Source organism: Oncorhynchus keta, unplaced genomic scaffold (genome assembly GCF_023373465.1).
Source record: "Oncorhynchus keta strain PuntledgeMale-10-30-2019 unplaced genomic scaffold, Oket_V2 Un_contig_5523_pilon_pilon, whole genome shotgun sequence".
In the NCBI taxonomy this organism is placed as follows: domain Eukaryota; kingdom Metazoa; phylum Chordata; class Actinopteri; order Salmoniformes; family Salmonidae; genus Oncorhynchus; species Oncorhynchus keta.
Window position 1 is genome coordinate 109,218 of NW_026288340.1, and position 15,887 is coordinate 125,104.

At 46.6% G+C, this 15,887-nt stretch overlaps 1 protein-coding gene across 1 annotated transcript in view; it reads right to left on the reverse strand.

Moving 5' to 3' along the window:
• Positions 1-1,862: 1,862 nt before the first annotated feature.
• The window catches only part of LOC118389593 (synapsin-1-like), a gene marked incomplete at its 5' end in the record, with an annotated part of 57,948 nt that continues 43,923 nt past the window's right edge, over positions 1,863-15,887 (reverse strand). The window contains 2 exons of the mRNA XM_052510269.1: positions 1,863-3,171; positions 5,994-7,356. Coding sequence (XP_052366229.1) covers positions 3,015-3,171; positions 5,994-7,356 — 1,520 coding nt within the window. The remainder of the gene's footprint in view (positions 3,172-5,993; positions 7,357-15,887) is intronic.

Genomic DNA, 15,887 nt, shown 5'->3' on the forward strand with positions numbered 1-15,887 from the left:
AATACAGTATATACATATGATATGAGTAATGTAAAATATGTAAACATTATTCAAGTGGCATTATTTAAAGTGACAGGTGATCCAGTTATTAAAGTGGCCAGTGATTGGGTCTCAATGTAGGTAGCAGCCTCTCTGAGTTAGTGGTTGCTGTTTAGCAGTCTAATGGCCTTGAGATAGAAGCTGTTTTTCAGTCTCTCAGTCCCAGTGGTGGTTGTTGTCCTTGATAATCTTTTTGGCCTTCCTGTGACATGGGGTGCTGTAGGTGTCATGGAGGGAAGGTAGTTTGCCCCTGGTGATGCGTTGTGCAGACCGCACCACCCTCTGGAGAGCCTTACCAGGCTGCCATACAGACCGACAGGATGCTCTCGATTGTGCATCTGTAAAAGTTTGCCAGGGTTTTGGGTGACAAGCCACATTTCTTCAGGCTCAGGGGAGAATAGGGGGGATGAATGAGCCAATTGTAAGCTGGGGATGATTAGGTGGCCAGGATGGTATCAAGTCCAGTTTGGGAATTTAGTCAGGACACCGGAGTTAACAACCCTACTTTTACGATAAGTGCCATGGGATCTTTGGTGACCACATAGTCAGGACACCTGTTTAACGTCCCATCCGAAAGAGATATCTACCACAATATATCAGTCGTAGAGATATCTACCACAATATATCAGTCGTAGAGATATCTACCACAATATATCAGTCATAGAGATATCTACCACAATATATCAGTCATCGAGATATCTACCACAATATATCAGTCATAGAGATATCTACCACAATATATCAGTCGTAGAGATATCTACCACAATATATCAGTCATAGAGATATCTACCACAATATATCAGTCATAGACATATCTACCACAATATATCAGTCACAGAGATATCTACCACAATATATCAGTCACAGAGATATCTACCACAATATATCAGTCAGAGATATCTACCACAATATATCAGTCATAGAGATATCTACCACAATATATCAGTCAGAGATATCTACCACAATATATCAGTCATAGAGATATCTACCACAATATATCACATTAATGGTCCCTTCCACCACCTTCTGGACAAAAAGCTGCATTTATCCATTTATAACAGAACAAGTTAGTCATTGTAAATGGAGGAGTCAGTAATACAGATACATTAGTGGAACGATTTACCACATCTTAATTTATTGACATCTATGTACAGGTAACATTACTATGGTACCAAGGGTCACTGGGTCATATTGGTCATGCAAGGCAGTACTGCATACGGACAAATAAAAGAGTACAGGAACCTACAATACATTATGAATGATTCATTATTACAAAATAAACTCCTGGATGACTCACATACAGTAACAGTACAATACAACATTTACAAAGCATGAATTAAACAATGTAACATGTTAGATGGCTGTTTATATAGTTGATATAAGCTGACAGGTTGGTAGAACACCAAGGTGTTTACAGGACAGATGATCTGAAACGTTATTGAAACTGACCGGTTCTGGTGTTGACTTGACAACTTAAAGAGTGGTCGGATACCTTAAATGAAGGTCTGACACCTTAAAGGAGACGACTGACACCTTAAAGGAGAGGTCTTGCACCATAAAAGAGAGGTCTAACCAAGTTAAAGGAGGGGTCTGATTGATTAAAGGAGAGGTTTGACTGAGTTAAAGGAGCGGTCTGACTGATTAAATAGAGGTTTGACAGATTAAAGGAGAGGTTTGACAGATTAAAGGAGGGGTCTGATTGATTAAAGGAGGGGTCTGATTGATTAAAGGAGGGGTCTGACTGATTAAATAGAGGTTTGACAGATTAAAGGATGGGTCTGACTGATTAAAGGAGGGGTCTGACTGATTAAATAGAGGTTTGACAGATTAAAGGAGGGGTCTGATTGATTAAATAGAGGTTTGACAGATTAAAGGAGGGGTCTGACTGATTAAATAGAGGTTTGACAGATTAAAGGAGGGGTCTGACTGATTAAATAGAGGTTTGACAGATTAAAGGAGGGGTCTGACTGATTAAATAGAGGTTTGACAGATTAAAGGAGGGGTCTGATTGATTAAAGGAGAGGTCTGATTGATTAAAGGAGAGGTCTGATTGATTAAAGGAGAGGTCTGATTGATTAAAGGAGAGGTCTGATTGATTAAAGGAGAGGTCTGATTGATTAAATAGAGGTTTGACAGATTAAAGGAGGGGTCTGACTGATTAAATAGAGGTTTGACAGATTAAAGGAGGGGTCTGACTGATTAAATAGAGGTTTGACAGATTAAAGGAGGGGTCTGATTGATTAAAGGAGAGGTCTGATTGATTAAAGGAGAGGTCTGATTGATTAAAGGAGAGGTCTGATTGATTAAAGGAGAGGTCTGATTGATTAAAGTAGAGGTCTGATTGATTAAATAGAGGTCTGACTGACTAAAGGAGGGGTCTGACTGATTAAAGGAGAAGTTTGACTGATTAAAGGAGAGGTCTGACACCTTAAAGGAGAGGTTTGACTGATTAAAGGAAAGGTCTACTTGTATGTATGAGTGACTGTGGTCAACAGCCACAACAGAGGTATTATTATTGAACAACTGTTAATGATGAAGAACGTACTGCAGATATCTGTACTACACAGGAAGTACATATGGTGATACAGGAGTCAGGGGTCACCACTCACAGTCACGAATCTGTAATAAAACACATCATCACATTAAGGCTACAACATCTAGAGGCAATGGGTAACATCAACTCAACACAAACATCCATTCTGCTCCACAACACCTACTGATGTAGCCGTCATCTTCATGCATTAGACCGTCATATATATCTCCTCCTCCTCACACACTGACCGAGGGCCAAGCTTCACGTAGCTGGCACTTTGACATCATCACACTCAACTTGCCAATTGAGTCCTCAGAGACACAGAGAGGCAGGGGATGGAGGCGGGACTTGGGAGTTATACAGTTACACACAGTTAATCTCAGACTGGGTCACGTTTATGTCAATGAAGTCATCTGCCAGTCCTAGAACATGTGGGAGAGGACTAATCGGAGAATAGGCTGGCGAAGGACTTGCGGATGTTCCGGATGGTCTCGGCCTTGGCTTCGTCCTCTCCACCCGCCGAGGAGCTGGTCGAGCTGGAGCGGAAGAACGACGCATCTCCCAAAGCGCTGAAGGCATTGGTCAGGGACTGGGACTTACTGAAACAGACAGAGACATACCGTTAACCCTAATAATAACTCCTAACCTTAAATCCTAATCTGGCCAGGGACTGGTATTTACTGCAGAGACAGAGACATCACATTAAACCTGACTTTAAACCCTTACACAAAAGCTAACCTGGTCAGAGACTGGGACTTACCGCAGAGACATCACATTAAACCTTTGAATGTTTGTGGAAATGTGAAATGAATGTAGGAGAATATAACACATTAGATCTGGTAAAAGATAATGAAAACAAAAAAACATGCGTTTTCTATTATAATTATTTTCATCATCTTTGAAATGCAAGAGAAAGGCCAGAGTGTGTGCATAGTTTCACAGTATTTTGTATCAAGTCTGCCCAAATGTGCCAAATTTGTCAATTGATACATTTTCAACTACAAAAGTACAGAGAGCATACAAGAATCCTATGGTAATACAACATTTAAGTTTACAAACTCTCAGCAATGTCATACATCATTAGCTTATACACTAACGTTCACACATCTACAGTTGAAGTCGGAGGTTTACATACACCTTAGTCAAACACATTTAAACTCAGTTTTTCACAATTCCTGACATTTAATCAGAGTAAAAATTCCCTGTTTTAGTTAGTTTAGTTAGGATCACCACTTTATTTTAAGAATGTGAAATATCAGAATAATAGTAGAGAGAATTATATATTTCAGCTTTTACTTATTTCATCACATTTCCAGTGGGTCAGAAGTATACATACACCCAATTTGTATTTGGTGCATTGCCTTTAAATTGCTTAACTTGGGTCAAATGTTGCAGGTAGCCCTCAACAAGCTTCCCACAATAAATTGGGTGACTTTTGGCCCATTCCTCCTGACAGAGCTGGTGTAACTGAGTCAGGTGTGTAGGCCTCCTTGCTCTCATTCGCTTTTTCAGTTCTGCCCACAAATGTTCTATAGGATTGAGGTCAGGGATTTGTGATGGCCACTCCAATACATTGACTTTGTTGTCCTTAAGCAATTTTGCCACAACTTTGGAAGCATGCTTAGGGTCATTGTCCATTTGGAAGACCCATTTGCGACCAAGTTTTAACTTCCTGACTGATGTCTTGAGATGTTGCTTCAATATATCCACATAATTTCCCATCCTCATGATGCCATCTATTTTGTGAAGTGCACCAGTCCCTCCTGCAGCAAAGCCCCCCCACAACATGATGCTGCCACCCCCGTGCTTCACAGTTGGGATGGTGTTCTTCGGCTTGCAAGCCTCCCTCTTTTTTATTCTAACATAACAGTGGTCATTATGGCCAAACAGTTTTATTTTTGTTTCATCGAACCAGAGGACATTTCTCCTTTATCCCCATGTGCAGTTGCAAACTGTAGTCTGACTTTTTATGGCGGTTTTGGAGCAGTGGCTTTTTCCTTCCTGAGCGGCCTTTCAGGTTATGTCGATATAGGACGGCTGCGTGGTCCCATGGTGTTTATACTTGCGTACTATTGTTTTCTACACCTGCATTGCTTGCTGTTTGGGGTTTTAGGCTGGGTTTCTGTACAGCACTTTGAGACATCAGCTGATGTACGAAGGGCTTTATAAATACATTTGATTTGATTTGATTTGATGAACGTGGTGCCTTCAGGCGTTTTAAAATTGCTCCCAAGGATGAACCAGACTTCTGGAGGTCTACATTTTTTTCTGAGGTCTTGGCTGATTTCTTTTGATTTTCCCATGATGTCAAGCAAAGAGGCACTGAGTTTGAAGGTAGGCCTTTAAAATACATCCACAGGTACACCTCCAATTGACTCAAATTATGTAAATCAGAAGCTTCTAAAGCCATGACATCATTTTCTGGAATTTTCTAAGCAGTTTAAAGGCACAGTCAACTTAGTGTATGTAAACTTCTGACCCACTGGAATTGTGATACAGTGAATTATAAGTTAAATAATCTTTCTGTAAACAATTGTTGGAAAAATGACTTGTGCCATGCACAAAGTAGATGTCCTAACCGACTTGTCAAAACTATAGTTATTATCAAGAAATTTGTGGAGTGGTTGAAAAACGAGTTTTAATGACTCCAACTTAAGTGTATGTAAACTTCCGACTTCAACTATAGATGGCTAGGCAGGGTGGTTGTGGAGCCAGAGACAGCAGGGGTTCAAACTGTAGAACCCAGTTCCTACATTTTAAAATAAAAATAGATTTTATCAACAAAACTATGCTACATTTTATTTCTGGGACCCTCAGGATAAGAGCGTCTGCTAAATGACTTAAATGTAAATGTAAATGTAAATGTGACAAATCAGAGCAAGATTACTGAATGTAAGTACATTGTTTACCTTCAGACGTGAGTGAATGTATCAAACCAGTTGCCGTGATTAAAGTGTTTTGTTGTTTTGCACTCTCCTCAAACAACAGCATTGTTTTCACTGTAATAGCTACTGTAAATTGGACACTGAAGTTAGATTAACAAGAATTGAAGCTTTCTGCCAATATAAGATACGCCCATGTCCTGGAAAGTTTGTTGTTACAACGTCATTCTAGTCACATTAGCGCAGGTTAGCAACAACCGTCCCAGTATAGGGACATCGATCCCATAGAGGACCCTAAAGCTAACCTGGTCAGGGACTGAGATTTACTGCTGAGACAGAGAAATCACGTTAAACCTGACCTTAAACCCTGAAGCTAACCTGGTCAGGGATTTACTGCTGAGACAGAGACATCACATTAAACCTGACCTTAAATCTAACCCTAAAGCTTACTAGAACAAACACACAGTAGATCAGGGTAATGGCTCTGACAAAATTATCACCACGTCACCATTTTTGTTTAATGTAGCTAAAGCTCTTACTTCAGCAGTGGATGGCCCTTGGGTGCTGGCGGTTCTTCAACCAGAGGTTCAGCTTTAGCTGATTCTGGGGCTGGGGCTGGGGCTGAGACTGGTAGTGGGGATGAGGCTGAGACTGGGGCTGAGACTGGGGCTGGGAATGAGGCTGAGACTGGAGCTGGGGATGAGGCTGAGACTGGAGCTGGGGATGAGGCTGAGACTGGGGATGAGAATGGGGATGGGAATGAGACTGAAACTGAGACTGGTGTAGGCTCTGGAGCAGGCTCAGGGGCCATGGCAGTGCCAGTGGAGGACATGGGCATCATAATAGGGGTAGGGTCTGGGTGAAAGTCTGGGGAAAGGACCGTTGGAGGCTGAGCTTTAGCTGGAGACTGGGGCAAGAAAGGGGACTGCACCCTCCCAGGGGACCTCTTTGGGGACAGGGACTGGCCTGGCACTCTGGATGAAAACACAGCATCAGGACTGGGCTTCAGGCCAATGGGTGGAAGGGGGGTCTGGGGTTTGGGCTGGATCAGGGGCTTGGAGTTGCGGCGTACAGGAGGTATAGGCTTGGGCTTGGGAGGCAGAGGGGGCAGCTCTGCTGGCTTTCCTGGGGGAGGGGCTGCTGATGGAGACACCTGAGGCTGGGGCTTGGGCTGCTGTGTAGTGGGGGCAGGGGTTGGGTGTGAGGCAGGGGGTGGAACTGGGGGTGAGACAGGAGAAGGGGTCGGGGATAGGACTGGGAGTAAGGCGGGTGCTAGGCTGGAGGTTGGAGCTGAGACAGGGGCAGCAGCTGGGGCTGGGGGTGAGACAGAGGCAGGGACTGAGACAGGGGCCAGGATTAGGGATAGGACTGGGGCTGAGACACAGGCTGGGGCTGGAGCTGGTGCTGGGGGTGAGACAGGAGCAGGGACTGAGACAGTGGCCAGGATTGGGGATAGGACTGGGGCTGAGACACAGGCTGGGGCTGGAGCTGGTGCTGGGGGTGAGACAGGAGCAGGGACTGATACAGTGGCCAGGTTTGGGGATAGGACTGAGGCTGAGACATGGGCTGGGGCAAGGGCTGGAGCTGGAGCTGGAGCAGGCTTTTGCACCGGGGAAGGGATAGGCTTTGGTACTTGAGCAGAGGTCGTCTTTACCACCGCAGGAGGGGGTGGCTTTGGTGGAGGGGAAGAGGATTGCTTTTGCACTGGGGCAGGGGCTGGCCTAGAGACTGGAGCAGTGTATGGTTTTGCCACTGGAGTGGAGGCTTGCTTTTGAATGGGGATGGTGGCCGCTCTTAAAACTAGAGGGGGGGCTGGCTTTGGCGGAGGGGACACCTTGGGGGCCAACTCTGCTGGAGGCTCCACACTCTGTGGCTGAGTGGGCTGGGCCTGCACGGCACCCCCTAAATGTAGGGCACAGAACAGTATCATGTTATAATACATAGTGGAAAATACAATACAAAACACAAAATAAAGAAAAACCCTAACAAAAACCAAAAAGCTTTTGTTTAAAATCTTTCTAAATCAAGTGTATGGAGACAGACAGGCAGACAGACAGGCAGACATCACTGGTCTCAGCAAGGGAATAGAGTCGATGTGTTGGAGGGTGAAGAGGGTTAGAGACTGAAGGTTGTGGTCTGGTTGCTTGTGACTCAAATGAGACTTAAAGACATAATTAAAACGTCATTTACACCAACATATGCATGAAAAAACATAATGTGGTTTTATGCAGGGAGATGTGGGATAGTGTGTTGAATATCGTATATGTAACCTCTTCTATATGTTGTGTTCTATGTAGTTCTATATGTAGTAGATTATATCTTTATACATTCCATATGTATTGCAGCTACAGGTTCTAAAGTGAATGAGAGCATCAACTGGAAGCTAGTAGAGTGTACGAGGAGCGGGGTGACATGGGAGAACTTGGGGAGGTTGAACAGACATACCGTAATATTCAAATTTATGTCCGCAATGTATAAACACAAGCAGAGAATCAAACTATAATTCATCTGAAAATATGTCTCATCAACTGAGATGAAGGAGCAGAGCATAATATATGGTCTACATTACTGTACTATGTATTACTGTACAATGTATTGCTGTACTATGTATTACTGTATTATGTATTACTGTACGTATTACTCGACTATGTATTACTGTATGTATTACTCTACTATGTATTATGTAATTCCAAGATGGCTTAGCAGTAAGTCGTCCTGTCGTGTCGTGTCCCTTGTATATATCGTTTATTTTTCGTTTTTACATATTTTTCTTTGCATACCTCTTAAAAAACATTTTGCTAAACCTAAGCTTCCAAATACTCTCCTGCAACCCGCCTCACCCAATGTAGCTATTTTTCCTAAAGTATTTATATTTACTTCGGAACCGGAACCCCTCAACTGAAGCTAGCCAGCTAACCACCAGCTATGCTTGCGGTCTTCAGCTAACCGGTCATCAGCTAACCTTTAGCTCGGAAAGCTCTCGCCAGTTCGAACAACGCGACTCTAACCAGAGCATAACGGACCTATTTATTTTTCATCCCCGGATTCCCACCGCAAACGGAACATTTTTCAGCTGGATCTTCACAACTAGCTATCTAGCTAAACCGCAACCCCGGATGATTACTCCTGGCTAGCGTTTCCACCCACTTAGCTAGAAACTAGCCCGGCCAGAGCACCTGTGCTACCACCATAGCATACTCCTGGGCTACAATACCCGGGCCCACGACCGGTCTATCGATGTCACCGCATGAAGAGGAATAAACAGACTCATCCCATCGCGACGTCCCCCAAAGGCTAACTCTCTTGCCCTTGCTATCTCCTTGCTTGCTAATTCGGCCTGCTAACTGCTAGCTTGTTAGCTCCGGTCTGCTAACTGCTACCTTGTTTAGCCCCGGCCTACGAACTGTTAGGTTGTTAGCACAGGCCTGCTAACCGTCTGAATCGCCGCGTCCCAAACACTCACTGGACCCATATTTACTTTCTATCTCTTTTCGATTTTTTATTTGTTTATACCTTCCGAAAACCTGCCTCACCCAATGTGATACGGAATCGCTATTATTTTTACTTTTTAGAACACACTCAAGAACCTCCAGAAGCTAACCAGCTAACTAGCTACAAGCTATTTAGTCATGGTTAGTTTTTTAAAATCTGGATAACACTCGCCAGTCCAGCTTCCCTGCCCCATCCACCGCTGCCCCCTGGACACTGATCTCTTGGCTACATAGCTGATGCACGCTGGACTGTCCATTAATCACGGTACTCTATTCTGCTTGTTTGTTTTATCTGTCGGCCCCGTTGCCTAGTCAACGCCATTTTACCTGCTGTTGTTGTGCTAGCTGATTAGCTGTTGTTGTCTCACCTACTGTTTTAGCTAGCTTTCCCAATTCAACACCTGTGATTACTGTATGCCTCGCTGTATGTCTCTCTCAAATGTCAATATGCCTGGTATACTGTTGTTCAGGTTACTTATCATTGTTTTAGTTCACAATGGAGCCCCTAGTTCCACACTTCATACCCCTTATACCTCCTTTGTCCCACCTCCCACACATGCGGTGACCTCACCCATTACAACCAGCATGTCCAGAGATACAACCTCTCTCATCATCACCCAGTGCCTGGGCTTACCTCCGCTGTACCCGCACCCCACCATACCCCTGTCTGCAAATTATGCCCTGAATATATTCTACCATGCCCAGAAACCTGCTCCTCTTATTCTCTGTCCCCAACGCTCTAGGTGACCAGTTTTGATAGCCTTTAGGGGCACACTCTTACTACTCCTTCTCTGGTCCGCGGGTGATGTGGAGGTAAACCTAGGCCCTGCATGTCCCCAGGCACCCTCATTTGTTGACTTCTGTGATTGAAAAAGCCTTGGTTTCATGCATGTCAACATCAGAAGCCTTCTCCCTAAGTTTGTTTTACTCTCTGCTTTAGCACACTCTGCTAACCCTGATGTCCTTGCCGTGTCTGAATCCTGGCTCAGGAAGGCCACCAAAAATTCAGAGATTTCCATACCCAACTATAACATCTTCCGTCAAGATAGAACTGCCAAAGGGGGAGGAGTTGCAGTCTACTGCAGAGATAGCCTGCAAAGTAATGTCATACTTTCCAGGTCCATACCCAAACAGTTCGAACTACTAATTTTGAAAATTACTCTCTCCAGAAATAAGTCTCTCACTGTTGCCGCCTGCTACCGACCCCCCTCAGCTCCCAGCTGTGCCCTGGACACCATTTGTGAATTGATCGCCTCCCATCTAGCTTCAGAGTTTGTTCTGTTAGGTGACCTAAACTGGGTTATGCTTAACACCCCGGCAGTCCTGCAATCTAAGCTAGATGCCCTCAATCTCACACAAATCATCAAGGAACCCACCAGGTACAACCCTAACTCTGTAAACAAGGGCACCCTCATAGACGTCATCCTGACCAACTGGCCCTCCAAATACAGCTCCGCTGTCTTCAACCAGGATCTCAGCGATCACTGCCTCATTGCCTGTATCCGCTACGGAGCCGCAGTCAAACGACCACCCCTCATCACTGTCAAACGCTCCCTAAAACACTTCTGTGAGCAGGCCTTTCTAATCGACCTGGCCCGGGTATCCTGGAAGGACATTGACCTCATCCCGTCAGTTGAGGATGCCTGGTCATTCTTTAAAAGTAACTTCCTCACCATTTTAGATAAGCATGCTCCGTTCAAAAAAATGCAGAACTAAGAACAGATACAGCCCTTGGTTCCCTCCAGACCTGACTGCCCTCGACCAGCACAAAAACATCCTGTGGCGGACTGCAATAGCATCAAATCAAATCAAATTTTATTTGTCACATACACATGGTTAGCAGATGTTAATGCGAGTGTAGCGAAATGCTTGTGCTTCTAGTTCCAACAATGCAGTAATAACCAACAAGTAATCTAACTAACAATTCCAAAACTACTGTCTTATACACAGTGTAAGGGGATAAAGAATATGTACATAAGGATATATGAATGAGTGATGGTACGGGGCAGCATACAGTAGATGGTATCGAGTACAGTATATACATATGAGATGAGTGTGTAGGCAAAGTAAACAAAGTGGCATAGTTAAAGTGGCTAGTGATACATGTATTACATAAGGATGCAGTCGATGATATAGAGTACAGTATATACGTATGCATATGAGATGAATAATGTAGGGTAAGTAACATTATATAAGGTAGCATTGTTTAAAGTGGCTAGTGATATATTTACATAATTTCCCATCAATTCCCATTATTAAAGTGGCTGGAGTTGGGTCAGTGTCAATGTCAGTGTGTTGGCAGCAGCCACTCAATGTTAGTGGTGGCTGTTTAACAGTCAAGGCTTGAGATGGCCTTGAGATAGAAGCTGTTTTTCAGTCTCTCGGCCCCAGCTTTGATGCACCTGTACTGACCTCGCCTTCTGGATGATAGCGGGGTGAACATGCAGTGGCTCGGGTGGTTGATGTCCTTGATGATCTTTATGGCCTTCCTGTAACATCGGGTGGTGTAGGTGTCCTGGAGGGCAGGTAGTTTGCCCCCGGTGATGCGTTGTGCAGACCTCACTACCCTCTGGAGAGCCTTACGGTTGAGGGCGGAGCAGTTGCCGTACCAGGCGGTGATGCAGCCCGCCAGGATGCTCTCGATTGTGCATCTGTAGAAGTTTGTGAGTGCTTTTGGTGACAAGCCGAATTTCTTCAGCCTCCTGAGGTTGAAGAGGCGCTGCTGCGCCTTCTTCACGACGCTGTCAGTGTGAGTGGACCAATTCAGTTTGTCTGTGATGTGTATGCCGAGGAACTTAAAACTTGCTACCCTCTCCACTACTGTTCCATCGATGTGGATAGGGGGGTGTTCCCTCTGCTGTTTCCTGAAGTCCACAATCATCTCCTTAGTTTTGTTGACGTTGAGTGTGAGGTTATTTTCCTGACACCACACTCCGAGGGCCCTCTACTCCTCTCTGTAGGCCGTCTCGTCGTTGTTGGTAATCAAGCCTACCACTGTTGTGTCGTCCGCAAACTTGATGATTGTGTTGGAGGCGTGCGTGGCCACGCAGTCGTGGGTGAACAGGGAGTACAGGAGAGGGCTCAGAACGCACCCTTGTGGGGCCCCCGTGTTGAGGATCAGCGGGGAGGAGATGTTGTTGCCTACCCTCACCACCTGGGGGCGGCCCGTCAGGAAGTCCAGTACCCAGTTGCACAGGGCGGGGTCGAGACGCAGGGTCTCGAGCTTGATGACGAGCTTGGAGGGTACTATGGTGTTGAATGCCGAGCTGTAGTCGATGAACAGCATTCTCACATAGGTATTCCTCTTGTCCAGGTGGGTTAGGGCAGTGTGCAGTGTGGTTGAGATTGCGTCGTCTGTGGACCTATTTGGGCGGTAAGCAAATTGGAGTGGGTCTAGGGTGTCAGGTAGGGTGGAGGTGATATGGTCCTTGACTAGTCTCTCAAAGCACTTCATGATGACGGAAGTGAGTGCTACGGGGCGGTAGTCGTTTAGCTCAGTTACCTTAGCTTTATTGGGAACAGGAACAATGGTGGCCCTCTTGAAGCATGTGGGAACAGCAGACTGGTATAGGGATTGATTGAATATGTCCGTAAACACACCGGCCAGCTGGTCTGCGCATGCTCTGAGGGCGCGGCTGGGGATGCCGTCTGGGCCTGCAGCCTTGCGAGGGTTAACACGTTTAAATGTCTTACTCACCTCGGCTGCAGTGAAGGAGAGACCGCATGTTTTCGTTGCAGGCCGTGTCAGTGGCACTGTATTGTCCTCAAAGCGGGCAAAAAAGTTATTTAGTCTGCCTGGGAGCAAGACATCCTGGTCCGTGACTGGGCTGGGTTTCTTCTTGTAGTCCGTGATTGACTGTAGACCCTGCCACATGCCTCTTGTGTCTGAGCCGTTGAATTGAGATTCTACTTTGTCTCTGTACTGACGCTTAGCTTGTTTAATAGCCTTGCGGAGGAAATAGCTGCATTGTTTATATTCGGTCATGTTACCAGACACCTTGCCCTGATTAAAAGCAGTGGTTCGCGCTTTCAGTTTCACGCGAATGCTGCCATCAATCCACGGTTTCTGGTTAGGGAATGTTTTTATCGTTGCTATGGGAACGACATCTTCAACGCACGTTCTATTGAACTCGCACACCGAATCAGCGTATTCGTCAATATTTTTATCTGACGCAATACGAAACATGTCCCAGTCCACGTGATGGAAGCAGTCTTGGAGTGTGGAGTCAGCTTGGTCGGACCAGCGTTGGACAGACCTCAGCGTGGGAGCCTCTTGTTTTAGCTTCTGCCTGTAGGCAGGGATCAGCAAAATGGAGTCGTGGTCAGCTTCTCCAAAAGGGGGGCGGGGCAGGGCCTTATATGCGTCGCGGAAGTTAGAGTAACAATGATCCTCCCCACCGACCTTATGATTGTACTATTAAGCTGTTCCCTGGAGCTGCCTTTCCCAAGAGACGGTTATACAGTATTTCTCGACCTGAGCGGGAAGCCCTGGAGACCTACATAAAGGAGTCTCTTGCTGCAGGTCTCATTCGTCCCTCGTCATCACCCCTGGGAGCTGGATTTTTTTTGTGAGTAAGAAGGATGGCTCTCTTCGACCGTGTATTGATTATCGGGGGTTGAATGATATTACGGTCAATAACAAGTACCCCTTGCCCTTGATGAGCTCCGCTTTCGATTCTTTACAGGGTGCTACTGTGTTTACGAAGCTTGATCTACGCAATGCGTATCATCTGGTTCGGATCAAAGACGAGGGACGAGTGGTTGACTGGATTCAATACACCTATGGGACATTTCGAGTACCAGGTGATGCCGTTTGGACTTTCCAACGCTCCAGCAGTGTTCCAAGGTTTGGTGAATGACGTGCTGAGGGATATGATCGGTCTGTTTGTGTTCGTTTACCTGGATGACATCCTGATTTTCTCCAAGGAACTTTCCAGCCACATCCAGCATGTTAAGCAGGTCCTGCAGCGGTTATTGGAGAACCGTCTGTTTGTGAAGGCAGAGAAGTGTGATTTTCACGCCCACACTACATCCTTCCTCGGGTACATCATCTCCAGGGGTGAGATCAAGATGGACCAAGAGAAGGTTCGGGCGGTTCGGGATTGGGCCCGGCCCGGTACGAGATTGCAGCTCCAGAGATTCCTGGGACTTGCGAACTTCTATCGGAGGTTTATCCGTGATTACAGCCGGGTGGCTGCTCCTTTAACTGCTCTGACGTCTTGCACCAGAATTTTCTGTTGGACTCCTGAGGCAGACCGAGCATTTCTGAACTTGAAGAGCCGATTCACCAACGCGCCGATTCTCTCTCAACCTGACACTTCCCGTCAGTTTGTTGTTGAGGTGGACGCGTCTGATGTGGGGGTGGTGCCATCCTGTCCCAGCGTAGCTCCACTGATGGTAAACTCCATCCCTGCGTCTTCTACTCTTGTCGTCTTTCACCAGCTGAGAGAAACTACGATGTGGGTAACCGGGAGCTTCTCGCTGTGAAGCTTGCCTTGGAGGAGTGGCGTCACTGGTTGGAGGGAGCGGAGCAACCGTTTGTGGTCTGGACTGACCACAAGAATCTGGCTTACGTGCAATCGGCTAAACGTCTCAACTCCCGTCAGGCCAGGTGGGCTGGGTCGAAGAACGGCAAAGCGGACACCTTGTCCCGGATGTTCTCCAAGACGGATGAGAGTGGGGCCAAGACTGAGACGATTCTTCCCCAGAACCTAGGTCGAAGAACGGCAAAGCGTACGCCTTGTCCCGGATGTTCTCCAAGACGGATGAGAGTGGGGCCAAGACTGAGACGATTCTTCCCCAGAACCTTGTCGTGGGAGCCGTTACATGGAGGATTGAGGAGGATGTGATGGCGGCCCTTCGGACGCCGCCCGGCCCCGGTAACGGTCCACCCGGTCGGTTGTTCGTGCCTGAGTCGGTCTGTTCTGCTGTTCTTCAGTGGTCCCACGCCAGCAAGATAGCTTGTCACCCTGGCGTTGCTCGGACTATGGCGCTACTGCGCAGACGATTTTGGTGGCCTGCCATGGGAGAAGATACCCGGAGGTTTGTTGCCGCATGTCCTGTTTGTGCTCAGAACAAAAGTACCAATCGGCCCAGCTCTGGGCTTCTTCACCCCCTACCTATTCCTCGGCAACCTTGGTCGCATCTGGCCCTGGATTTTGTCACGGGATTGCCCCCTTCTGTTGGGAACACGGTCATTCTGACCATTGTGGACAGATTCAGCAAGTTTGCTCATTTTGTCCCTCTCTCCGAGCTTCCATCTGCCACAGAGACGTCCGAGATCCTGGTTAGGGAGGTTTTCAGGGTCCACGGATTGCCCAGTGACATTGTTTCTGACCGTGGTCCTCAGTTTACCTCTGCTGTCTGGAGATCCTTCTGTTTGGCCATTGGAGCTACAGTCAGTCTCACTTCTGGTTTTCACCCACAATCTAATGGTCAGGCGGAGAGAGCCAACCAGAAGATGGAGTCCACGCTGCGTTGTCTTGTCTCCTCTGATCCCACCTCTTGGTCATCTCAATTACCCTGGGTCGAGTATGCCCATATAATACCCTTCCTTCATCTGCCACTGGGATGTCCCCCTTCCAATGCCTGTACGGATACCAACCTCCCTTGTTTCCTTCTCAGGAGAGGGATCTTTCGGTTCCTTCTGTCCAGGCCCACATTCGTCGTTGCCACCGGACCTGGCATCGGGCCAGGAAGGTCCTCCTTAGAGTTTCTGACCGGTATAAGATCCAGGCGAATCGTTGCCGTATTCCTGCTCCCGCTTATACCATCGGAGATAAGATTTGGTTGGCTACACGGGATCTTCCTCTACGGACTGAGTCGAGGAAACTGTCACCAAAGTTCATTGGTCCGTTTGTGGTGGAGAGAATCATTAACCCTGTTGTGGTCCGACTCAAATTGCCGGCAACGCTTCGAGTACACCCCACCTTTCATGTGTCC